At 40.1% G+C, this 27,396-nt stretch overlaps 2 protein-coding genes across 3 annotated transcripts; one reads left to right on the top strand and one right to left on the bottom strand.

Moving 5' to 3' along the window:
• Positions 1 to 6,071: 6,071 nt before the first annotated feature.
• On the bottom strand, positions 6,072 to 12,962 carry MAIP1 (matrix AAA peptidase interacting protein 1). The gene is made up of 5 exons (XM_062498378.1): positions 12,639 to 12,962; positions 10,668 to 10,739; positions 8,836 to 8,962; positions 7,769 to 7,919; positions 6,072 to 6,490 (listed from the first exon to the last, which is right to left on the bottom strand). Exons 1-5 carry the CDS (start codon positions 12,939 to 12,941, stop codon positions 6,412 to 6,414), a joined length of 732 nt encoding a protein of 243 aa, XP_062354362.1. The 5' UTR covers positions 12,942 to 12,962; the 3' UTR covers positions 6,072 to 6,411.
• A 157-nt stretch (positions 12,963 to 13,119) lies between these two features.
• On the top strand, positions 13,120 to 22,260 carry TYW5 (tRNA-yW synthesizing protein 5). Of its 2 annotated transcripts, none has more exons than XM_062498330.1 (8): positions 13,120 to 13,126; positions 14,277 to 14,431; positions 17,428 to 17,497; positions 18,359 to 18,403; positions 18,860 to 18,997; positions 19,580 to 19,667; positions 20,135 to 20,251; positions 21,921 to 22,260. In XM_062498330.1, exons 2-8 carry the CDS (start codon positions 14,280 to 14,282, stop codon positions 22,175 to 22,177), a joined length of 867 nt encoding a protein of 288 aa, XP_062354314.1. In that variant the 5' UTR covers positions 13,120 to 13,126; positions 14,277 to 14,279; the 3' UTR covers positions 22,178 to 22,260. The 2 variants fall into 2 exon arrangements, with proteins under 2 accessions (XP_062354314.1, XP_062354313.1); XM_062498329.1 differs by lacking the exon at positions 13,120 to 13,126 and adding an exon at positions 13,684 to 13,770.
• The last annotated feature ends 5,136 nt before the right edge of the window (positions 22,261 to 27,396 follow it).

Raw genomic sequence — 27,396 nt, 5'->3', positions numbered from 1 at the left:
GTTAATACAGTCACAAAGGCCATTTGACTGCAGACTGAATGTATCAGACAGTCTCATGAGAAGGCACTGAACTACTGCTAGAGAGAAGTAATCCCTGGTTCTTGCAAGTGAAGGTGTCATCACTTGATAGAGTATTCCAAAGACCTTTCTCACAGCTGTGGCAAGTGACTATAAATCCTCTAGAAGTTTCTTCCTGATACCCAGGACAACACCTCAGAATCCTACAAGAAATTCTCCTTGCCTCAGGTGCGAGGGAGTTCTCCAGCCTTTTATTTGAGAGGACAACCTCCAGTGAAACAGCAACCTTCTCACAATTTATTTTTCTCAAGTTTTCTAAACTTACTTTCATTTCAGGGCTGCTTCAGCTCCAGAGACAGAATACATAGAGCCTGCTTCCCCTTTATATGAATCCTGCATCACCACCCACCTTTGATCCCCTTCCTCTCTCTACTCCTGCTATTATAATTTCACAGATTTTGCCAGGAGGAACCATTAGATCACTTAAGGAGATCTCCAGGCACCAACTTTCACCCAGGTACCCCTGCTGAAACCCACATGCCACAGTGAAATGAAAGCAAGAGATTAAATTGTACGCTGCAGGAGACGCTGCAGCATGAGCTGCACTGGCAGAAAACTGGGCAAAAACACATGAAAATGATTCCATCAGGAAACAACAGGCTCCACTGCAGAGAAAGTCAGTGAATGTTATCAATTTGGCATTAAAACCCCACTTCTTTCCAACACAGGATCTAAAAGTAGAACATGAAATATGCAAAAATTACTGATAACCTAATTTTCCCTTAGACGTCTTATGCAATGTACACTTTCTCTAGCCTTGACCAACTGCTGGTGTTTAGGAGAGAATAAAAAAATACAAACAGAAACCACCACAGAACAACATGAATAAAGGAAAAAGCCCTCCCTTACTCACAGCAGAAATTATGCTAAGACTTTATTATAATTACTGTCTTAATGCAGCTGACACAAATTTAGACTTAACATCTGATCTATAGATTTGCTTCTGAAAATTTTAAGTATATAGACAGTAAATTTACAATTCAAGCCACAGTGGTCCTACCATGTTTACAAGCACTAGTACAAATGCTTTACTACCTTCTCAGATGGAGGGTTGGAACCTTATGACAAGATGGAAATCACACAGTTTAATTCTCACAACACTGGGTTTGCACAGTGCTTTTTCACAGGCAGAGACTGCTTCACAACAGCAGGAATGATGCCTTCCAAAAGCACATCTCAGCAGAAGTCCAGGCAGAATTCCTATACCAACAAGCAAGGCACACTGCAGAGGATCAGCAGTCTCTCTATTGTTCTTATGAAAAATACCTTACTTCAGGGAGGAAAAAAGAAAAAAAAAAAAAAAAAGACTTAATGACAGTAGTGACAAAAACGTAGGAAACAGGCAAACAGGCTAATAGCCAGAAGGTTCTGCTATAGGGGGCTAAGCCTGAGGTAGGCCTAAGGGACAGGGACCCCACTGATAATTAAAAAGGACAGAGTACTTGGCTAAGCTGATTACAGACTTTCATAACATATGTACTTTGAAAATACAGAATAAGAGATATCAAGCAGCTTCCAATGAGCTCTTCATGACAATTTCTATCTCAATCATGCCAGCAGTGATTAGATGTTCTCCTAGTCAATGGTCAGTGCCTTGCATTACATGGGTTCTGGAGCACAAAAATTCATTTTCACTAGCTGGTTTGTCACTTTATATTGCAATCTTTGAATCCTGTTCCATTTGAAAGTATTTTTAAAAATATCTGCCAAAAATTATTTATATTCATCTGTTCTCAGTTTATGAAATGAAATACATATTACAAAAAAATAACATTGTAAATAATGACCTTGTCTGGTTGTAGTGCATATGAGCAGATGAAAGACCTCAAACAGCATTAACACCATAAGTGAGCACGGAACCCAATGCTGGGACAGCCCCACAGGCTGGAAAAAGGTACCCACTTAATCAAATTGCACCATTGAAATTTCCACTTCTGGACTTGGCAAATGGCACTGACCTTATAGCTGCTGCACCTGCCAACTGATTCCATAAAGATCAGAAGAGATAAATTACCAAGGCATTTCCCTGCCCCTCTCCTTTTTCACTCTGATTTCTAGGGATATGCCAGCTGCTAATTAGCAAAAGGCAGAAATAGCCTTTAGTTGATCTGATGTACCCCACCTTTACCTGGGTAGGGTCTCCCACAACTCCCCAGACAAGGAAATCTAGCAAAATTAGCGAATTTAGCTCTAATCTTGAAAAGTCAGACTTCTTCCCCATACCCAAGCAGAGCTTTTTATGCGAAAGGTTACTGTCAACTGCAAAATATAATTTAGAGGAACATTCAAGCCACCACTTGTTTCCAAGTACCCCACATCCTTAAGGCAAAGGGCTGCATCCCCGGTGGAATGCCACCTCCTCTGCACTTCTCTTTGCTGTCCTGCTCCTTTCCCTCATAGTGCCTCTTGACACTACAGTACCAAGCTCACCATGAAAAGCCTTGTTCTGTGACAGCAGAGGAGGGATGAAATGGCACACAAGAAAACACAGCATGTCTAACTTTAGCTTCCCTCTATTTCTGACGGATTAACTTCAAAGGCAGCAAAGAAGTTGCAGTCTGCTTCCATTAAAATGCAGAACAGTTTCCCCTGAACAACTTCAGTGGGAGAACTTTGTATTAGGAAAAGCACACACCACTGAAATCAGACAGAATACACGTAAGAGAAGCATTGTGACTAAGACAGTGTTTTCAACAGTGCTGCACAAGTTCACAGTGACCTACCCAGCCTTCATCCTATAGCAATACTATAAAAATCCAAAAGGCTGACACACCAGTAATGGAAAATGAAAGTAAAAGACAAGGAGGGTAACTCCTATGACTTAGGATGGTCAGTACTCACTGTGTAACAGCATTTGCCCCAGCTGCTTTTCCCTTAGAAGAACAAAAGCAGACAGTGCTTGCTTTTTAAACAGCTGAATACCTCTTCCTGTGTCTCCATGTGGTCCAGTGCCTAGAAATCAGTTATCACACCCATGTACCAGGGAGAAATGAAACTAAAAGCACTACACCCTCTTGTATCCCATCTTTTATAAGCTGTGAGCCATCATATGAGTACAGCCTGTGAGGACTCTCAAAGCCCCCACCTGCAGCCAATAGGGCACATGGGGCAGAAATCAATTTTAATCTCACAACAAACAAAAAGAAGCAGGGGAGCTGTGAAGTTTTGGAGTACGATCACTACTGTGATAAACAATATGAATTGTCCTACTGAACAGATTTTCAGCCATAAGACCTCAAAACAATTAATTAAATATAACCTGAAGTGATGATAAGGTCATGCTTGAACATGCCTTAAAAAGTGGAGAAAGTCGAATGTGTCCCTTGAAGTAATCAGATAATGCTGGGACAGGAGAGAAAGGAACCACAGTCAATACGATAAACACATTTGAAAATGTGAATATTAAAAATTAGCTTTTCTACTGTCAGACACAGAGGTGCCTGCATGAATTCACATGTACAGCACATCTTTCCCACATTAAGAATGCAGGTAAATTGCCACTTTAAAATGGGCAGGCACTGCAGAGAGAACACATGATACAATTGTTGACTCGCGACGAAAGCCAGGAAAAATACAAAAACTTCTTAATAAGACAAATCGAAATTATTTAAATAGCATTTAATGCTTCTACCATTTTATCTTTTACCCCACTTACACTCTCATGAATATCAGTTACTTCCCAGCCACAATAGCTTTGTGACCAAGGCCATCTACTGGTGAGTGGGGTATGAGAAACACTGGGAGGTTTGCTGGCCAGATTGAATTAGTGCTTGCCGAGATTTAGGCACATGCATTGAAATTGTGCCAGGCAGCTGCCAGGAATTACTAAATGTGATCACAATTTTGAATGAACAAATAAAACATTAAGGCCTCCCAACTCCACATGGACCTAAAGAACCATGATGTTGCCCAGGGGAGAAGAGTGTGGTACTTTAAATCTGCACCCTGTTGACACCATGTCACCTCACTGCTCTGTGTAAAATGAATCACATGTCAATGTTGCTAATAGAGGTATGAATTTTACCCCCAAAATCGCTACCAAACCTGGCAACATTGCTTTCAAGAATTAATGGGGTCTGAATGGAAACGATTGTAAGCTAAAACTGCAAACATTTTAAATGGGGATTTTAGATGGGGATTTATTTGCTGTACACTATAGTTACAATTGTACTTGTCCCAAGGCATTAGGCAACAGAAGTTGACACCAGGCAAAGAAATGGAAGGGAAATTAAGCACACCCATATCCTTACACACTGCCATTTCCAAGGTGATGTCTGAGACTAATCAGCAAGGGAAAGTGGGAGCAAGCAATAGCCTGCTCTGACACATAGATCCCCACACTGTTCCAGTGTTAACTGCTGAGCATCATTATTCCCAAATCAGGAAGATGTTTTTAATTAAAGACACTTCCTTTAGCTCTATTTTCTGTAACACTTAAGTTAGCATTATGATTTTTAGAGTGAGGTATTTGAGTGGCAGCACTGGAAATCCCCAAATTACAAGACAATATTCTCTCCAGCTTTGAGATGAAGTAAAGTTAAGCCTTTACTCATCCTTCTTGCTGTAAGAATTTCAGGCAACCTCGACAGAATAGACACGAGCTTGAAGGAACTAAAATAATTTCTTATTGCTACTTTTGGATGGCAACATAGAAACCCGAAGTTCTCGGTTTGCTTGAAGAAATGACACAGAAGAAAAGTATTTCCACAAGAGAAAACGTGGATGCCATAAAATGATAAATGGCCTTTAGTAGCCATCACTTCAGTCTGATTGACTGCATGATGATCAGATCTATGACAAAGAATTTATGGATGGCAGATAAAAGGAGTCAAACCTTCCACATTTGTTCATTACAAGTTGGGTTTGGGGCTGGTTTGTGAGGGTTTTTTTGGGGTGGGGTGTTGTTTTTTCTTCTGAAGCCAGTATTAGACTATAAATCCAGTTTAATTACATCAGTTTTATTCAGTGTGGGAGAATGCCATTTTCCTATACAGCAAGCTTAGTAATTTATATACCTTTCTGATTTGTTTATGGCGCAATAAATCCATGGGTAATTCTGTGCCTGTTGGAGATTTGCAGTCTCCAGGATAATTTTTCAACTGAAGATCAGAAGTGGGGAAAAAAACCACAAACTGTTACCCCTTTTGGCTCAAACCCACAAGACATAAACAATTTCAAAAGAATAAAACACTGCATGTGAATTTCCCACCACATTTTTTGCAGCAAAAGTGTGTTATCAACTAGTTGATAAGCTTTAGATGTTCCTCTCATTAAGTCATTGGATCAAAAGAGCTGAACTACAGAAAATTTAATTTATACCTTCGATTACAATTACTGTGAATCACAGTAATTATACTTTGCACTTTCAAAACACTGTACTAATGTCTACAATATGCCTTGGTAGAAACTTAGCTTTATATTTGATACAGGGGATGAAGAAAGCTGTTATGATCTCCTGTTAATTTGCATAGAAAAGCCTCCAGCTACTTACACCAGGGTCATGTTCCAGAAATCACAGATAAAGTGACAAGTAGGAAATTGTTCAGTTGCAGCATCTAATCGTAAGGATTTGGTAATTTCTTTAACAGATATTTCAAACAGAGGACTTCATTTAACTTTACTGTCAGGTCCTCTTTTATATTCATGTTTTTCTTCTGTAACTCTCTAAACTTGGAACTGCCTATATATTATTGAATTGAAAGGAATGTGGTTTTTTTCAATTTTCCAAAACATATGTATCTTTTTGATCCGTTTTCCCAGTGCAATGCTGAAAGCTTTTTCTTTTTCCAATCCTACAGCAAATAGTAATAACAGCTCTAACTTTCTTAACCTCAAATATATTCAAAAGCAAGATTACCTCAATATTAACTGCTGAGGCTAGACAGGCTAAGAAATCCATCTACCTCTATTTCATCTTGCATATTATTCAGTTATATATTGTACAGTCCCTTTGGGGAAAAAAAATACAGGAAAGTAACTCAGAGTGGCCATCAGTCATTTAAGTGTTGTTTATTTTCAAATAGTACCATTTCCTCTCAGAATGTAAGAAATGGACATATTCATGACACCTGCCTGAATGAAACTGTGGTGTTTAAGTACCTTGGATGAGCACTGGAGCCAATTCAATTTCTACCAGCCTTTTCCAGGGAAAAGGCTTTGCTGTAATGCTGCAGCACGGTGCAAGCTTCAGAAAAAATTTTTGGAAATCCTACATAGAAAATTGACCCCTCTTTTGGAGGAAAGGGCAGGAAGGGAAAAAAAGACCCCAAAAAAGCCTGGTATTAGTTAAATCAAAACAATTAAAGTGGTACATAAAAAGGCTGCAGAAGGCATTTATTCTAATAGCCTTGGATGTTCAATCCGTGTAATAGTCCAGTCTGGTTTTGCTCCTTCTGTAAACTCCCTTTGGAACCTGAAAAAGAAAATAAGTGAAGTGTTGGTAAAACTTACTTGACCTTTAAGAGCTACTAATATGACAAGAAATCATTAAGAAATATTTTACTTCAAACTTATTGCTGTAAAAGCTACTTAAACTTTAATGCTTATGCCCCAAAATGGCAGATAAAAGTTATTTATATAGTAAGAAACAAAATGCACTGACTTCAGAGTGTTTGGGTTCAGATCCCACAGACAGGATCAAACAGCAACAGTAAAGACCCTGATATCAAGAAAGCACTCAGTTTTCACAGCAGGAATATGGAAAAACCTTTATGGGAGATCTTGATTTATAAATAAAGGGTTTCCTTTGATGGGTGGCAAGTGAAGGGAAATCATGTGCTCCATATTTACTTGAAAATTTTCATCTTTCCTGAAGTGTAGTTTAAAAGGTAATATATTTTCAGAAATACATAAAAAATCAAGTTAACAGTAGTACTGAATCTCCCTTATCTAAAGATAAGTCCGAGCTTCAAGCTGAATTCTCATGTTCTCAAATAACCTTCATGTCATGGATGAAAGCAGTACAATATCATTGCTTTGCAATCATGTGCAAATCCACTCCTGCAAAGTGGGATTGGGAAGATACTTAGGGGAAGGCTCTCAAGGTCAATGGAGCCTCAGAAACATCCCATTCTAATGAAGAGGCTGAATTCAGCTTAGGGACTGATCCACAACAATCTATCCAGGCAAAAAGTACTGGTCTCCTTATGAGTGTCACCTTTGTTTCAGAGCTCCTCATCACCTAGACTCCATGTTTTCAATTTCAAATGTGGGTGTAGAAATCCTAGATCATACAGCATTTATCACAGAAAAATCCTCACTTCTCCCAGCCTCTGAGAATCTTCTTTTCAATACATTTTGTCAACTGTGCAGATATTTTCTGCACTGCTCTGACATCAGTACACCAACACAGACATTATTTATAAGCATTCCTATGAAAATCCATCTTCCTAATGTGTGCTTTGAGGATCACAAACCTCATTCAGTGCTCCAAATACCACTCTTCCTTATAGAGAAAGAGCTCCCATTAATGTCAACTCAGAAGCAAGGAAATAACATAGTGGCATTAGGGGTTAAAAAAATTTGGCCTTAAAATCAAACCTGGAAAGCTGGATGAGAATTAACTTAGATCAGAATCAAAGTAAATTAAAAACACCAGGTTCTGCAGTGGCACAGTGGGAGTTGCTTGCAGAACTGCCTATCCCACAGGTCCCTGGTGGACACAGGAAAAGAAAGGGACAAGCAAGCTTACTCATAGTTTGCTGTTAAAAGATGCTTCTTTTCTTTTGTGTTTTCATCTCCAAACACAATCTGGAAGACTTTGGCTTCACCTGGTACTTCGTCAGGTAGATTAGCACCATTCAGATACCAGAAGCACATCAGGATGCTAACAAACTTCCTTCCTGTTGGAAATAAATCAAAACTCAAGTTAAATCTCATGTTTCTCATAGGTCAAATACTCCCATTTGCTATCTAGTATATATTCTAGTGAGACCCTGGAAGGACAGCCATAAAGAACACAGGATAGAACACACTCTGTAAAAAACTATGTATCTTACCATGAGTGTGGTGTGACAGTGCATATAATGAAACTGTACTATAAAATAATTTTCCCACAAATTCCGAAGTTAACTATGGATACAACAAATGTATGTAGAGTAGTTCAAACATGGTTGAAATCTAAGAGGGGAAAAAGAAATTCCTATTTCCCAAACCAGGAAAAACACTCACTGGATTTGACAACTTGAAATGCTCAACAGGGTTAGACCCACATATCATCTCCACTGTGTCTGACAGTGAAAAGAGAACACAATGTTGGTATCCAACCAAAAGAAAAACTTGCCTGAGCTCATCAGTAGCTTACAAAAACCCAAACCAATCAAACCCAGCCCTAGAATAAAGTGTATTTCATCATAGAAAGACTAAACCAGCAAAATTTATTTAATTATCCAGACTTCACTATTCTTCTTGCAGAATGCATTTTCACTGTTGAAGCAAATAGCTTTCAGCATGTATTAGAATAATTGTTTTTGAGTGGTTTCACATTGCTGAGGACAATTAATATAATATTCTGTACCAAAGAAGAGGAATAAGCAAAACCCAAACAGAAGTCAAAACAGTACCATAATGTATTAACAATAATCTCTGTCTCTGGTTTAAAAGGAAATCAAGAAATTTTATACGGATGAATTACAAACACAGTAACAAGGACTGAAAAACAGTACTCAAAACCATATCTGCATGGATAATGTCTGTTTAGTAGCAAAACCAGGAAATAAAACTGCTCATTGCTGAATTGTTTTAGGATTCTAAACATACCATCATCATCATAGTAAATGCGAACATCTCCTTCTGTTGTGTACATGATTGCATCAATGTCAGCTGCTAAAGCATCCCTGTGGCTGTCAGGGAGCAAAGAAATCTTTTCCTTCAGCACCTGAAGTACCTAAATTCAGAAATACTGTCACTTAGTTATTCATTAGGAAATTTTAGTAACAATTTATTTCTACTGCAGTTAATAAAATGAGCTGCATTGCTAAAACATTTGTCTAACACGTGTAACCGCTAAAGCGAAAAACCACTGGGAAGTTTGGGCAGCACTGAAGAAGGTCCATTTACTGCTCAAAACAAATGAAAACCAAGCACCTTAAAAAATGTTTAAAAAAAGTACTGTCAAAACAGCAGCAGCAACAGAAGCCATGTCAGCCCAGAACAACCCAGTGAAGCTTGCTCCCACAATCACACACTGCCCTCCCACCGCTGAATTCTTGCTATGCGCAGGTTCCTAAGCTTTTGATTCAGCACCTCTTAGCTACCTTTCACAAACCTTTCATTACCTTTCATTACTAGTGAGTTTATCTTTGACATTTTGTGATCCACATTGCATTTAGAAAAAGTCTGAACACTTGCAAATCAGAACAGACTGAAAAACTGTTCCCCTGGTAATTAATGTCTTTTTAACACGCACATCCATATTATCTAAGAATCCACACAGCTGTGTTAAGTGGTAAATGGTGGGGTGCAAAAGAGGTAGCACCTCAACCACCACATGAGAAAGTCAAGTCACAAGGATGGAACTCCAGAACTTATTTTTAACGATTTTTTACCCTAACCTGATCTCCCATTTTTGAATAACAAACAAATGCAGAGGTTACATGGAAGCAAGAGGCAATATTCAAAAGAAGACCTTGGTTTCTAGTATATTTTGCAGGTACAAAATTCACTGGCCAAAGAAATGACAAGGTGTGTGGGCTCACAGCCTCATCTACTACATCCTTGGCTTACATGAAGTCTCTACATCAATGAAAACCTGACAAATTTACAGCGACCAGAGCAAGTTCTTTCAAGAGGAAGCCGAGGAGATGCCCTTTCAAAACAACTGCAAGAAACAAACTCACGTTTTATTGCTATCTCTGTTCAGAGAGAGGAGGCAAGACTGTTCAGAGGGGATGCACTAGAACAGCACCAGAGTTTTTGCTGCAAAGGCATGGGTGGCAATAGGACAGGCCATGCTGACATCCTGTAACAAGGCAGACATAGACCTGGAATGACTCCTCCACTTGACTCTGATGCATCTGCTACCTCCATGACCTGGGAAGGCCAAGACAACTTCAGCAATTAAAAAATCATAAGAACACAGAAAACACAACACTGATGTTTAACCAGGTCAGTGATATTCCCTGAGGCCATGACACAAGCCTGAGGCATCCCAGCCACAACCAGTAATCAGCTGTATGATCTGATGGGGGTGGGAAAGTATTAGTGCAGTGGGGATGAGCAAAAACCAGTTTCTTTATTCACGTGAATTCTGGTGCACAGACTGAGTCAGCTTCAGCCACCTGCCTACACCTAGAGACACACAATTGCCATCCAGAGCCCACTGCCTTTCCATCCTTCCTGGTACACCAGCAATCTTTCTGGCATTTGGTCCTTATGCTCAACAGCTAAAATATATTTTATTTCATTTCAAACACAGTAACTTCAAATTCAGTTTCATGCCTTGAAATTAAACATAAAAAAAAGCTGCAGGGCAAAAAACTGCCCACCCAATGTTGTGTTATGCTGTTTTTCCCAAATTAAACCAAACTGGCAACTTCTGTTAGTTTATAACTGACAATCAACTGGTAGAATAGGAGATGGAAAGCATTTACCTCTGCTGATACAAGTTCTTCCAGCAGGTCAAGTTTACGTTGAGAAAGCAGCTTTGAAACAACAGAAAAGGCCTACCAAAACAAAACAAGAGGCAAACATGAACAAGCAACTCTAGGTTGACTTATTTTTCAGACAAATACATAAGTATGTGACAAACTAGTCAAATATTCCATGATTTAAGATTTCAATATTCGCAGAAGTTATTACCATTGAAATGTAATCCCTTCAGCAATACAAGAGTGATCTCATGAACTGATAAAAACATACAATTTTTTTCCAATCTCTTATTTAAAACATCAAATCTTCTAACAGGTGAATTCATAGTTTACAAAAGAAAAAAAAAAAAGCTTTGCAGTATTTTTTATGTTGCTTTTACTCTTTTTGATAATTCAAACACTCTATGTCTTTCCCTGTAAATAGTTTGTTCCCCCCGCCCTTTCTCCAACTCATCTTCTGGTTTCAGTCAAAACTGAAGTAGCAATTTACAGATTTTCTTTAGAAATCTGGTTTATTATCTAGACTTGTGGAAGCTCAACTCTCCTTTTCCCCCTTAATTTCGTAGGTAAATTAACATACCATTGTGAAGGACAGTGTATTTAAGACTCTACATCAAGTAAAAAACAAACACCAAAACAAAACCCAAAAAAAAAACAGGCCAAGATAAAACAGGTGGTTCTGCACGTCAGATTTTTTTGTTGCAGATTGTGGGCTTTTTCCTCTCTTGAATTGGTCCTAGTCATTTTAACATTCTATCTCCTGATGTGTTGTTTTGAGCTGTTTTTTTTTTTTTTGTTAAAAGTAAATACAATTAAAACAGGTAACTGTAATTTTCATATTATTATCTTTGAGATACTTACCTCTTTGACACATTCTGTTGACAAAGTTTACCAGGCTCATAAATTTAGAAAAATAAATAAATACACCAGCTTTATGCCTATCTAAGCTTTATCATTTCAGGAAAACCTGCTAAGAGGAGACACACTTCTCCTTAAAGTCTCTATAACATTTGGAAGCACCTTCCTTCATGCTGCTTTGAGGGATGGCTTAACCAGTTCATTTTAATTGTGGCATCTGGGAAAGCAAGAAATTCCTGAAGAAAGGTATAGCTCTGCCTCGAAGTGTGGTGCTTGGAGCCAGCAGTGGGGAACTCCGTGTATTTTACATGAAGGAGCACATTAGCACTATGATGTCCACACGTAATAACATCAGGCAGGACACGAGGAGGAATTTCTTCATGGAAAGGGCTGTCAAACATTGAAATGAGATGCCAGGGAGGTGGTGGAGTCAGCATCCCTGGAGGTGCTTAAGGAAAGACATGGCAATGATGCCACAAACTGGCTGACAAAGTGGTGTTTGGTCATAAGTTGGACAACACAGACATAGAGCTCCTGGAGTGGATCCAGCAGCAAGGACTGGGGGGACTGGAGCATCCCTCCTACAGGAAAAGCTTATGGGACCAGAGTTGTTCAGCCTCAGCAAGAGATGGCTGAGGGGATCTCATCAATGTGTATAAATATTTAAAGGGGGGGAGCGCCAAGGGTATGGACCAGGTTCTGCTCGGTGGTGCCAAGCAACAGGACAAGAGGCAATGGGCAGAAACTGTCGCACAGGAAGTTCCACCTGAACACAGGGAAGGACTTCTTCACTGTGAGCATGACCAAGCACTGGGACAGAATGCCCAGAGGCTGTGGAGTCTCCCTCACTGCAGGTATTCCAGACCCATCTGGACACAATCCAGTGCCATGTGCTCTAGGACGACTTTGCTGGAGCAGGGAGGATGGAACAGATGACCAACTGTAGCCCATTCCTAATTAATCTGTTCTCTGAATCTGTGATTATCTCCGAAGTCCTCTCCACCCTAACTGGTTCTATAATACCATGAAAGCATCGGCAGCCCCTGGGGAGGGTCAGCAGAACCTCTCCCCTCAGGCCGGTCGCTCTCCTCGCCCCGAAGCCTCAGGCTCGCTCACCTGCTTGGCCCCCCGCGTGAACTCCTCGACGCTGAATTCCTGGTCGAAGTAGAGGCGGATGAGCAGGTAGTAGAAGCGGGTGCGGAGCCAGGCGAAGGGGCTGGCGATCCTCACTACCACTACGCGCCGCTGAGGGCCCTCGGTCCCAGATCCGGCGCTGCTGGCGAACCGAGCGCTGAGCTGGGGCGGACGGGCCCGGGCGAGGCCCGGCGGGGCTGCGGCCGGCGGCAGGAGCCGGGCAGAGCCCGCCAGCGCCCGCGCCAGCCAGCGGACACGGCTCGGAGCCGCGCAGCGTAGCGCCATGACGGCCCGGCCCGGCCCGGTCCTCTCGTAACTCCCGCTCCCCGGAAACACGGCTGCGGCCGCCGCTGGTTCCGGCGCAGACGCGAGCGGTGCGGGCGGCCGGCGGCTCCGCCGGGGCGGGGGCTTGGAGCCCCGGTCACCTCCGGAGATGGGGAGCGCTACAGCGTCCAGTTCTGGGCTTCTCGGTACAAGACAAGGGGCTGCTGCGTAGAGTGCAGCGGGGACAAGGATGGTTGAGGGCCTGGAGCAGTTCTGTTCCCGAGGAGACACTGCGGGGGCTGGGCCTGCTCGGTCCGGAGGAGATTGTGAGGGAGTCTCGTGCGGGCATGGAAATACCTCAGAGGCGGGTGCCAAGGGGACGGTGCCGGACACTGCTCAGCGGTGCTCGGTGACAGCACGGGCAGTAACCGCCATAAGATAAAACGTAATAAATTCCACCTCAGCTTGAGAAACAACTGCTCGACGTTGAGGGTGGCAGAGCACTGGAACAGGCTGCCCAGGGAAGTCAGGGATCTCCCTCTGGAGACATTCCAACCCCGCCCGCACATGTTCCTGTGGCACCTGCTCCAGGTGACCGTGCCGGGGCAGGGGTTGGACTCGACGGTCTCCAGAGATCCCTTCCAACCCTGACAATTCCGCGATCCGCGGGCTCCCGGCCCTCGCCCTGAGGGAGAGGCCGGAACGCTTCTGCGCGGGCTCTTCTTTCCGGGGGAAGCGGCGGGGCGGGCGCGGTGCCGCGGCCATGGAGCGGCGGGAGCGGGCGGCGGCGGCCGTGGAGCGGCTGGACGGGGTGACGCGGGAGCGCTTCCTGCGGGACATCTACCCGCGGGTACGGGGCGCTCCGAGCGGGACCCGCCGGACGGGGTGGGGCTCCACGGGGGCACAGGGTGTATGTCCGGGGGACCCCTCCTCAGCGGGCACAGCTGGGGCAGGCAAACCTCAGGGTTTGGGTGTGTTTTGTGTTAAGCCTTAGCTAGAAAGATTAAATCTGGTCCTGGAGGCTGGATTCCTCGATGGGCCAGCACAAAACGTGGGCTGTAATTGTCTTTGCCTCTCCATATCTTTCTTTACCCAGCTGGGAAAGAACATGCAGTTCATAAAGAAACAGTTCTAAAAGTTACTGCGTTTTGTTTCAACGGTCAGCATTTGATTCACCTTGCTTGTGAACAAATTAGTTGTGACTTTGTCTAGTGTGTCCTGGCATTCCACTGACTTGTTTGCTTGAATTGTAATTTGAAAAAATCCATTCTGTTTTGTTGGTTTTTTTTGGTTTTTTTTCCATTGGATGCTGTGATCGTTCACCATTGAATTTTTATTGTTGTTACTGTTCCTTAGAGAATGCCGGTAGTGCTGACAGGACTGGAACTGGGCACTTGCACGACCAAATGGACGACAGATTACTTGAGCCAAGCTGAAGGATCTAAAGAAGTAAAGATTCACGTTTCTGCAGTGCCACAGATGAATTTCCTCAGTAAGAACTTTGTGTATAGGTACTTCACTCCAAGGTCTCTTGTATTTTAAAGGCATGTACTTGTTACTTACAGACATACAGTGCATCAGTTTGAAGCTGAGGGTGGGAATGGGAAGTTAGTTTGTGAAAACATTGTATTATGTATCAAAGGGTTGTCCTAGATTTATCTTCCCCTAATTCTACACCCTGAATAAATACAATGAGGGAGAAATGAAGGACCAAACAGCACATTAAAAGTCATGTCATGGAGAAGTGTTGTAATGGTATTTTGTTAGAGCACTCTTGTTGGAAGTTTGAGCCTGGCACTTGTAGCTGTTAATTAGAAGTAAACCAAAACACCCTTGATATCTCTCGTCGACCTGGTATTCTGTTCTAGTTATATGGTGCATGCTCAGTGTTACTCAATAATCTGATAATTCCTGACTCGCTGTGTGTCTGATCCGCTTTGAATGCTGGTGTGTGTGTGCCAGCCATGGTATTCCACTCCAGAAAGGTGTAATTAATTAATACCAAGCTCCTTTCAAAGTTAGCATGTTCAGCTTTCAGAATGTTCAAACCACTGGATACCACACATTTCACCAGCTCTTTAATCTTGATGTGGGCCAGAAAAAAACCTTGATCTCCTCTGGATCTTCTCTTATGTAACTGCCAGAACATTTCTTCAGAGTTCATTTAATCTCAGTCATTGTGTTGTCCTTCAAGGGTAAATGCCTTTATTTTACCAGCCCTTTGTTGTCCCCAAGTGGGAACAGGATGTGCTCAGTCTGTTAAACTTCTAAGCAGGTGGGAGTATATGCTGTAGGTGTAAATAAGCTACAAGTACTCTGAGGGGAGCCTGTTATTCAGGGGATAAACACAAGTTAGAATCATGATGCATTCTGCTCACTGCATAATGAACTTTGGAATCTCTGAAATTAGTTTGTACTTGATTAACTTTGCCTTTTCTCCATAGTTTGTTTTCCCCACTCTGTTTTTGTTTTTTTTTTTTTTTTTTTTAGTAACTCTTACTGTGAGTTCAGTTGTTCTGGAGTCCTAGTTTTAGCAGGTTTGTAGACAGCCATATGGACTCTCAGGTGCTCTGATGGTGTTTCATTATGGCAGGTGTCAGGACTTTTCACATAATTCACTTGAAATTCAGGAAGCTTTGACCTTTTCACAGCAAGCCCCCCATTCTAATCTGAAGGGACAATAAGTAGAAACAAAAGAATGGAAACTCTGAGGACTTCACAGCCATTAGTTTAAACTGCTGAACATGAGTAGTACTGCAGTTCTTATTTAAGTTGCATGTTCCTAGCCCTTTTTTTGTGTTGATTCTGGAACTCATTCAGCCAGGTTGTGATGTGCTGCAGAAATCTGAATGTTTTTCTGCTGTTTTAGCTTTGTAAGCAGGTTCATGGAGAGGTCAGATGAGTGCCAGTGTTGCTGTAAGGGGGGAGGTGGGGTGATTAGGGCAGATAGCAAGGGCAGAGCTGTGGTAGCAGCAGAATGCATCAGTTCAAGCTGTACTAGAGCTGTGCTCTCACTTCCTTCAGCAGCAAGTATAAGTGGACATGATAAAACAGTTTGGCTGAAATCAGAGCATTGGGCTTTGGTTTTCCATGGACTTCAGTGGGTTTTGTATTTGCCTATTTCAAACAAGCCTAAAATGTTTAGAGAATTGGTTTAAGTACCGTCAGATGCAGGTTCACATTCTAGTAAAAAAGATAGCAGGATCAAGAAAAAAATTTTGCTTGAGAATGGTTTTTTTCATAACCCTGAGTACTTGGAGGTTACTCTGAAATGTGATGTTTACATGCAATAATTCATTATCCAGTGACACCTAGTGTGAGATGGTGAGCTGCATAAGTGTCACATAGAATTCATAATAACGAATACATGTCCTGTTGCTGATTCTGCTTGGTTTGCCATTCAGCTGTCAACTGACATCAAAATCTGTAATCTGTATGAAAATCTCCCATTATGTAGATACATGTGTAACACTCCTGCTGACTTCAGAGGGACCAGCTCTAATGCCCAGTGACTCTCCTTGAATCTTCTGAAGGTGTGTTTAGTAAATTTAAGGAAAACTGCAAAGAAACATTTGAAAATACCAAGATTCCTGTGTTTTAAGGAGCTGAGAAAGCATACTTTTTAAAAAATATCCATATAACTGAAATAAATTTTATAGATGTACAAATGAAGATAGTTATCTGTGTTCCTGCACAAACTCATAGCAGAAAATACATAGATATAAACACATGCATCTTCCCTGTTGAAGTTTTCTTGATGCTGAGCTTTTCTGCAAATTTATAAAAATGTACAGTAAACACGCCTAAAAATGACACACTTAAAGAAACGGTTAAGCAAGTATTGCCACAGTTTGGGTCTTAATTTGACTGTGAAAAATGTTTTGCTCTGTGCTTCAGACCATTCAGAACTCCTGAGCTCAAGAAGAAGTCTTTAACAAAGTGTGTGAGCTGGTGATGGAGCGAGATTCTCAGTGTTCATGGTGACAGGACAAGAGGCAATGGGCACAAGCTGGAATACAGGAAATTCTGTTAACCCCTTTAACACACACCGACACACACTCTTTTACAGTGAGGATTGTCAAACAATGGAACAAATGGGAACAGGTTGCCTAGAGAGATTATGGAGTCTCCATCCTTGGAGACCTGCAAAACTGAACTGGATGCTGTCCTGTGCAAGCTGCTATAGTGAGGACTCTTGGCAAGGGGCTTGGACTAGAGGATTTCCAGAGGTGATTCCAGCCTCAGCTACTACAGGATTCTGTTTGGATATATACTGGAACAATTCACTAAAGCAGAGAAGTTTCTAACTGTAGGATTTCTGTCTTGGGAGAACTCTTCAAACATCTGCTGCAAACACTGATTAGTCACCATGTTAAGTTAAAAGAATACAAGGGCAGCCTATTGCATCTTCCATTATACTTGATAGAGTAGGGGAGTTATTATAAATGTGGAGTTTAGACTGTTGTTACACTGATTCATGGTACAAATTCAAATATTTATATTTCAGAACTCTGCCTTTTGATGTATTTGTACAAAGAGCAGCTGAAGTCAAGCACAAGGAGTACTTTCTTACTGAGGTAATTTCCTTAGTGTCACAGATTCTTCTCTTGGTTATTTTGGTGGTATATGGAGAGGAAAGTGGTCAATTGTATTTTCAAGTCTTACTTCAGTAAAATACTTGATCTTAAATTTAACTTCCTTGTGGCTTGATGCCAAAGGAAAAAATGTGAGAAGTAATTCTTCTTAGAAGTTTTTTTGTATGTTTACAGTGGGGTTAACTTCAGTCATCCTGTATCTCTTAACAAAAACTGCATACATGAGGAAAAATTCCAGTATAAAATTTAGAAATCAAATCTTGCTTTAGAATAACAACCATATAATTTTCTTGTGTTTTGCAAGAAAATATGATGAAGATATTTTAGAATTTGATGACTGTCAAAATACAAATCCAGATATATTGTAACATAATGTGTGAGTAGCAAATGTGTGGTTATCTTTACATATCAGTGTTCAGGCTAGGGGTTTTCAGATAACTGTGATTGGGAAGCAAACAGTTTTGAAAGCAGACATGCTTTTTACCTCTCATGCTGCATAGAATGCTGGAAGTTTTGAAGCCAATCAAAATAGTTTTCTACATCAGGATACTGAAGAACTTAAATAATAATGTGCATTTGCTTTGAGTCTGTTCAGCAACAGCAATGCTGAAGCAGTTAACTCTTCTTTCAGTTAACTTATTTTTCCTATTTCTCAAAGTGAACTGCAGGGATCAGTAAAGGGCAGTATAACAAAGTAGCTGAATTTGTAGATGCCCTTTATTTGTAGCATATTTTAATGAAACTCTCCATTAGATAAATGAGAAAATACAAGCTTTTTGTTTAAGTGTTTTGGTAATTCTTATTAAGAAACCCCAAACCATTCTCTTTTTGTGTTCTCTTCAGGATGAAAAATACTATTTGCGATCAGTGGGTGAAGATGTTAGGAAGGTAAGTTACTGGAGATTACAGTTCTAGTATTGTAAAGTTGCAGTTTAGAAATATTTTGTAAAGCCTGTTAGGGTCACAAGATTTGTGAATCTGACTGGATTTAGGTCAGAGTATCTAAAACAGTTGCTGTTGCATGGGAGCTGAGCTGATCACTGAAGAGTACTGGGAGTTGCTAAACTCCCTTTCTTTAGCTTTTGTTGTAAACTAATAGAAAAGGATTTATGCTGATCTCTTGCTCCTTCAGTGTGATTCCTAGCAGCCATGGTTAAGAGCAGCTCTCTGGCTGTTCTTATTAATAGCATTGAGCAAGTCAATGCTGAAAAGCATTGCTGATTTCAGGTGTTTGCCAATGCTGAAGTTCTAACCCCATTTCATCTGATTTGGAATTATTGTGAAGTGCTTCCCCATTTAAATGTGCAGAGATGGTTCTTTAAGAGTTATGCCTTTGTATTTCAGGATATTGCAGATATCAGGAAGCAGTTTCCTATCTTAGCAGAAGATGTTCATATTCCAGAGTATTTTGAGAAGGAACAGTTTTTCTCTAGTGTCTTCCGCATCAGCTCAGCTGGATTACAGCTGTGGACACATTATGATGTAGGTAATGCATGAGTTTAGCATAAAATGTTGCAGATGGCATTACAGAATTGAGATAATAAGGTGCAAATCTCTGCCAATAATAGCAAACTTCATGTATTTTAAAATAGTGAAATGAGCCACATTCAGTGGTATGGTGAATTTTAAATGTTACATTGCTTGGGCATAATATTTTAACTGGGTTTATGTCTAATTCCAGATTTGTAGGATTAACGGATGTTTTATTTCCCTTTTTTAACTGTTTTGAGTTTCAGTTGAAAGTCTGAAACACAGTAACTTTCAAGATTTTTGTCTTCAACGTTACTTTTTTTTTTTTTTTCATTCTAATGGCCAGATTAGGATAAATTCTAGTTATACAATACACTGCCAACTGTGCAGTGATTGTAGTGGTTTCTGGCTGCAATGCAATAGATTCCAAGTAAGGTTGTCTTCTAACATTGTGCAGTGAGTTCTGAATAAATTTATTAATAAGATAATTCTTAACGTGAAGGTTTTGTTAATTCTCTTTTTAAGGTAATTATTAGATCAGCTGAAGTGTATATATTTATTCACTCAACATCTCTATTATTGCACTCATCCCAGGTAATGGACAACTTCTTAATCCAAGTCACAGGGAAGAAACGAGTTGTTTTGTACAGTCCTCGAGATGCACCATATTTATATTTATCAGGTATGCATGTCATAGGTGTCTAGTTCAGAGTTTGGTGATCTTAGCTTTTCAGCTCACGAGTGTTGCACTGTAGAAAATAATTACTAAGAGATGACTTGGTTTAAAAGAAGTCATTTGTTCCTTTAACTCTGATTCTGTGTGCTTTAGTCAAAGCTAAAGAGAACAGCAGCTTTGCCTGATTATTAATACCTAAGTGAAGGAGAAAAATGTTCTGTTTGGGTTCAAAATGTTTTTTTTTTAATGTCAGGAAAAGTGGTTTTCAGTGTTATAATAAGGTTGCAGTTACAGAACAAATACAGACAATAGGAGAACATCTCATCAGTAAATGAGGGGTGCCATCAGGTTTCCCTGGTTTTGAGAAATAAACCAGTACTAAATTTGATTCAAGAACTGCCATTTCTAGCACTATGATAATGCTTTGTTACTATTTGAAAAGTGGGAATACTTATTCACTGAAACTTTCCTAGGTACTAAATCAGAGGTGCTGGATGTGGATAACCCAGATTTGGAGAAATATCCCCTTTTTGTGAAAGCCAAGCGCTATCAGTGTGTTTTGGAAGCAGGAGATGTGTTATTTATTCCAGGTAAGTAGTAAATAGTTCCTGATCATGGCATGGTATTAAACAGTCTTTTTTCTAATTTATGATTTCTGGAGATGGCAAGAGGTTACTAAAGTGTTTCTCTCTTATAAGTAGGAGCATTGAAAGATGTTGGCAAAACTCATTTACTTCTTCCAACTGTACAATTAATCTGAAAAACAATGTTATTGTATCTACCTACAAATCTTACTTCCCCTCAAGTGTACACTCTATGCTCCTGAATTTGTGTCTTAATAGATTAATACTATAAACTTACCTTCTGAAATAACTTCAGTGACTTGAGACTTTAGTGACACAATTTGAGTGAAATACCATTTCTGTTCTTCTGTAGCTCTGGCTCTTAAGCACTGTGAGGCACATGGTCTAATGAAAATTATGGATGGTAGAGTAATTGGACCTTCTAAAGATTTATGATCATCTTTGGGGAATGGAAAGAAAAATATTAATAATTTTTCTGCACAAGCAGAAAACTGCTTCCTGGGCTGACATGACAAATTCTGGTAGCTGGGGAAAGGCATTTGAATTACTCCCATTGTACTCCTCATTACTGATTTTATTTTAGCTCATCATGAGCTTGCAGCAGATATGATTTATCCTGCCACTTTTACATTATCTGGGCAATATAAACAGGTCAGTGAAGAAGAAGGTAATAGGATTTTACGGAGTTATTTTATAATAGTTTCTTAGCCTTGGACTTGTTCTTTTATTTTGAACTTACCTTTATGTTTCTTCCTAAATAAACTTTTGGTTACAGTTAGACAGTTGTATGTCACACTGCTGCTGATGTCAGCATCCTTGTTTTCTGTTTATGAAGTCCAGATACTTGTTTGTCTTTGCCAGTGGATGAGCAGAGTCAAACTTGAGACACACTCAGCTCTCTTAAGACTGGCTGGGGAGTATAGGGATTTTTGAGTCCAGAGAATGGTGCTTCATCAGCATCCTGCTGTGCATATCACTGGGAAAAAAAAACAAAAAAGAAAAAAGAAAAAAAATATGTTTCTTGAAGAATGTGTGTGGTTATTATGAAGAGGGTAGAAGCAGCCCCTCTTCCTAACCTGAAAGGAGCTTCATGTTGCTTTCTCAGAGTAAGCTTTTCTAAGTCTTCAGCACCTACAGGCAAATAAGATGCTATAAACACAGCATTCAGACTTCTAGCTTAAAATTCAAATATCCTAAATACAGCACATTAAGCTGATTCTTTAAATGTACTCAGTGGAACAAAGATCTCTTGGCTTCCTTACCGAAGTCATGATGATTCAGCTGAAAAACCTCCTGCCTTCATTATGAGAAGATTAGTAACTTGCCTGAGTGACCTGGCTGATGCTGGTGGTTTACATTAATGCCTGGACAGTGTGTGCAAGGTTAGGGACTAAGTGAAAATAGGTGTCTGCGTTTAGAGTGGAGGTGAGCGAGGGAAGGTGTATTTCTTTCCTACACATGCTTATGCTTTGCTTACATCTACACTTCAGATGGTTATTTTTAAATAAACAACTTCAGGACACTTCAATATGGTTATTTTTTAAATAAAAATACAAAAATACAGTAGTTGAGGCTTTTCCTAACTAGATTTAGCTTGGGCAATTCTGACACCTGCGTGGAGTCACATGGAAGTTATGGACAGTCATTTTTATTTTAGACACTGTTCTTCCTACAGCTTTGTGGTTCCATAATGTACTTTCTGAGGAATTTGGAGTGGCACTGAATGTCTTTTGGAAGCACCTTCCTGCTGAGTCCTATGATAAGACTGACACTTATGGAAATAAAGATCCCATGGCAGCCTCTAGAGCTATACAGATCTTGGACAGAGCCCTGAAAACACTTGACGAACTACCTGAGGAATATAGGGATTTTTATGCTAGGAGAATGGTGTTACGTATCCAAGAAAAAGCCTATAGGAATGATTATGGATAAAGCAACACATTGTAATTCAGCAAGCAGAACATTTTATGTTAGTGTGGTATGGAAACTGTCCATATGTACTTACATACCCTTTCTGTGAGACAAATAATCTGTCAATAAACATTCATCTATAACAAAGTCGATCTTGTAGATTTTCTTTCTAGTTTTTGTGTGCAGTGAGGTCACAGCCTGCTTGATCTGGAGGTGGCCTCTTTTCTACAATGAGACAGACATTTGCAGTGTCTCCACTTGTAACTGTACTTTTCTGGAATGTTCTATTAAAATTTTTCTGAACAAAAGTTTTGGTATGTGGGCTGACAGCATGTATGCTTAGAAGTAACTGCACATGTTTGTGAATGCAACGTCATTAAATTTTAGGAAAGACATAGTGGTTTCTGAGGAGGTCCAAACAAGCCATTGGGGGTAGTTGTAATGGTCATGTTTTCTTTTTAAGTAATAACCTGTCAATTAGTGTAGGGAGTTTCTTCTCCCCGTTGTAGTGAGACAGAGTAGATATGGGAAAAATAAAACAAAAACTAACCATTCCAGGTTATGCTTAGAATTGTGCCACACCTTGACTGCAATGTAAATTTTTACCCTTTTCCTTGCTTAATAATGTGCTACCGAGGGGGAAATTTTTTTTGTCACTGCCCCAGGGCAGTCAGACACCATTTCTGTTCCTGCAGCTGAGAAACACTTGCCACTAATGTGCCCACAAATCCATTCAGATACAGTCCTGGTATCTGCGATGGAGTTCACAGTTCTGGAGTAGACACAGAATCTGTTGGGAGCTATATTTGACAGTGCTTTTTGTTACCATATGAAAGGGGGTTTGCACAGCACCTTTTGGGATGGAGCCTGTTGTTTAGGTATTGTAGAAGGTTACTTTTTCAGCAGAGTGTGGTGTGTACAAAAACCCTGTGAAATAAAGGTGGGGATCTGACAAAAAGGACAGGCTAGTCATTGTGTCTTTGAAACACCTCTGATGTTATTACTTGTGCTGTTTGGGAAAAGCAGCATTTATCTGACTTAGGTCAGTCTGTTACTTCTAGCACTGTTTTTTCAGAATTGTAGCTTGTAAGAAGCTCTTAGACTAAATAAATGTGTAGTGTTAAAAAAGTGCTGGAAAAAAAGCTTTCCTCAGAAGAGTGGGAGCTTGAACACTGTGCAGATTATTCTTCTAAACCTGTTCTTCTTGGCAGTTCAGCATAGTGAAAATAGTCTGGTACCATGTGAATGGGCAGCCAGCCACCTCAGTGAATAAGCATGAATGGAGCCAGCCAAGCGATTCTGACGGGCATCATTGTACGTTCTGAGGGTAGAATTTAAATTTGGGATCACAAATTGGGCTCCCAAAATTTTTGTTCAGTAAGGAACAAGGATTGCTTGTGCATACTGCTGAGACAGAATCTCTCTGCCTGTTAGGCTGGGGTAACCTCTTGGCTTTGTTGGACTGGTAATGTCAAGGGCCCAGTCTGAATTGCAGAGGTGAACAGAGTGTATTCTTTGTGTGTTAGGACTGAATGGAGAGGTTCAGAGAGCCTGCACGGCTCAACAAAGCTGTGTTCCAGCATTGTGCCTGCACAGCCATCACTTTATAACTGCCAGCAGTTCTCAAGATACTGGTACAGAGCAGAACTGTGCTGATGCCTCCTTCTGCCATTCCTTGGGTCTCCGTTCTCAAAAGGGGGGGTGTTAGCTTGGTATAATCAGGCCTCTTCAACACTCAAGTGGAAATTTTATCATCATGCTGCCAACTTTAAAATGAAGCCTTTATTTCACTTTGAAAGAGTTTCTTCAAATTGTTACTTAGTAACTTCTCTAAAACAGTTCTTCTGAAATGCTATAAAAGAAGAATACAAGCATTTTAAAAAAGTATTAATTTGAGTGTAATCTGACTAGTGATAAGAATCTGGAAGTTACTGTGTTAAAAAAAATTAAGTTACTGAGTGCTTTGTACCACTTGTTGCTTCGTGCAACATGGTGTGAAGCTGGCAATAAAGGGATGAATGAATGGTGAAAGCATTAAAGGAATAACTTTCAGATAACATAGTAAGAGATTGCAAGTAGGCATACTTAGAAATCCATTACTGAAATCGCACAAAAAATTAGAGCCATTGATATTTTGTGGACATTTGTCTGTTAAAGATCCTGGCATTGTAAAACAGATGAAGTTGTGCTAACAGGTATTAGAAAAACAAACACTGACCATCTTAAGCATTCAAAGCAGCCACTTCTAACAGTGTATTCATAGGAGTTGGGTGATGCAGACTGCCCAGGACTGAAAAATGAGTTGACAGTTACATAAAGACAGTGTCTGAAATAAGAAGTTTAACCAGACCTTGAATTACTCTACGAATTTGGTGACTGAGGCATTTAAAATGGAAATTATTTGCAAGTCAACACCTGGAAAAAATTATTTATTCTTTGCCATATGAAATATAAAGGATGACAAATTCTTTCAGATTTCATTTATTTTAATGTGCTTGCTGTGGAAACATTCAAATTTTTAAAAAATTATGTAAAAATATTTTTCTTATAAAACAATTAAACATATCATTAAAAATTTGCCTGTTGTTTTTGTGCTGACAATTTGATGTACTTAGAACATGTTTCTCTCCAGCAGCTACACAGGGTCTGGGTTAAGTGTCAAGTTAAATGCCTAATAAGAAAGGAATTGACTTGATCACAAAGGATCAGAAATACATTTGTAATTTCTTTTTAAATATGCAGGATGAAACTATTTGTCTCATTCACACTGTTGGTTTCACAAGACTGACTTGACTGAGAATGATTTTACCACAGTAGAGGTGATATTACGTATGATGTGACCCCAATATGCATTACTTCACAACTTCAGAGAAATTCCTGTCTACCCTCTACTCTTTTTTCCTCTCACCAAAATCTATCTTCCCAAACCTGGTATCTTTCTGCAAATGATACAGGTGTTGAAGATACATATTCTGAGACAGTAGCTTTTACAAGGGATTCTCTAAGTTGGTATCACTCAATAACCAAAGATTCTGGTGTTATTTGAAGGACAGATAAGTTTTACATTTTCTTAGACAGTTACCCAATTTGCAGTAAAGCTGTGCATCAAGATTTTGCATTTTACTTTGGGTCAGACTCTACAGTGGAGATAGATTCTGAGCTCTGTATGTAGGAATTTCTGGGAGCGACAGTCTCTCTTCAGCAGGGATTCCTGAGAGCAACAAGAGCAGATGACTTTGTTTCCAACTGTTCAGGTCTGTTCCTTGCTGCAGATTGAAGCCATTAAAAGAACTGCTCAGCCGTGTCAAACACGCAGCTCCACGTGCACTGCCACGTTCATACCAAAATGCTCAGAGGCTGCTGCTTGCAGTAATAACACAGATCATAGCAATGGACAATTTCTGCTGGGAAAACATTTATACTTCAGCTGTCAAGCAGGACATGAACTGCTTTAAGCTTCCACACAAAACCTTAGTGCGTTTCTCATGATGGGGAGCTGAAAAGGAAAGCTGAGCTCTGTAAGGTCTGTAGGGGATACAACAGCTTTGTCTGACACCCAGGCTTAGGAGTATTGCTCAGAGCATAAACTGGTGTGGGAGAAGAGCCTTGTCCTGCCCTTCAGCTCTGGTCTGTCTCTTGACTGTTTTTTATGTCTTGCAGCAGTGCTTTCTTTAGAAACAACTCAGCTCTGAAGTGCCAAGTTTAACAAAAGAAACTAGCAATCATGGCTCAAAGTGCTCTTTGAAGTAATGGCACTCTGTTCCTTTTCAAGTACGTAAGATATTTATAGTCATGAATTAAAACCAGGTAATTTATTTTTCCTTTTTTTAATACCAGTTGCTTTTCTGGTCGTTTGCTTAAGTAGAATTCGACAGTTCCTGGGTCACTTGGAAACACTTCATCAAGCCCTAATGACAGGAAATGACAAAGCCATCACTACCATATAACCCACACTACACTCTATTCAAAATGACTGCCTGAATCAGCCTTCCATGGTTTCCACGGTGATGTGGAACAGCTAATCCAGTGCAAGTGGAGTTTTTTGTCAGCAGGAGGAGTGAATTATGCTGTTAATACCGACAGAATGAAGTTAGTCAGTACCAGTACATCTGACACTGGAAGAGGCAGTGCCTGTCTGACACGTAGGTGTTATATGATCTTGCATTACTGGCTTAATGACTTCATGTTACTTTATTCCAGTTAAAAACAGTCACCCTGCATCTGAACATAGTTGAGAGATCAACAACACCAGCAGAAAGTCAGCTTTGGTCTTAGGTTCTCCATCTGCAATATTCAAATGTGTCTAACTTTTCATCAGTTATGATCATTAGAAGTAATCTGCCATCCTTACAAACATGAAATGAGATTTCAATATAAGATTTAAAAAGACTGTGAAGTAACTTTGAAGGTGATTTAAAGAGGCTGTCTCTCATGGAGAGGCTTGAGACACCTGCCTTTGCTTTTGTATTGCACAAGGGCACCAGACACATATTTGTGATTGTGGATTCTGCTAGGCTGCAACGTACCTAAAAGTGTCACTCAAAACAGAGCACAGACATCCCAAAAGTTTCACTGTTAATAAATTCTTTCCTGTATTAACTGATAATACCCCATGTAATTTAAAATAAGCATTCAAGTTAAATGAATGGGCATACAATTGACCTCAGTGCTTCAAATTTCAGTCTGTACAAGGCAACAAATACTGGTTATGTGCAGAGATGAAGTAACTGTTACAGCTCAAAAAGAACCTCTGGGGAAAATCTGAGTGCTCATGCACAATCATTTTTATCTGTGCATATCCACAGTTTTAACATAGTTGAACTGACTTAGCAGTCTTGTTTAAAATAATTTCTATGACTATTTAAATATACAGCACTGCTGTTACTTATCTCTATCAGCAGTGATGTTTGTTTAGAAAGATAGCACAGCTTGCCATAAAAGTGCTTGTGCAGGGAGGCAGCAGGATTTTATCAATGGAAGGACAGAGAAAATTGCTCCTTTCAGCCACACGTTCAGGATGGGACCCTTAATTACCTTCCAAAATTAGGGGCCAATACTGATTAATGCATCAGCATGTGCAGAGCTGGGATTAAATCAGTCCCAGATGGGACGAAGTTTACCAAACTTTCTAGCATTTTGGATATCCAAAATGGATATCATTTAAGTAATCTGGACAGTTTCACAGAATCAAGCCTTGCTTTAAAAGAATTTAGCAGTTTAGAACATGTTGGCATGTCTCA

The sequence above is a fragment of the Cinclus cinclus genome, chromosome 9 (genome assembly GCF_963662255.1).
Source record: "Cinclus cinclus chromosome 9, bCinCin1.1, whole genome shotgun sequence".
Classification (NCBI taxonomy): domain Eukaryota; kingdom Metazoa; phylum Chordata; class Aves; order Passeriformes; family Cinclidae; genus Cinclus; species Cinclus cinclus.
The sequence above is the reverse complement of the archived record's forward strand: the minus strand, read 5'-3'. Positions and strand labels throughout refer to the sequence as shown.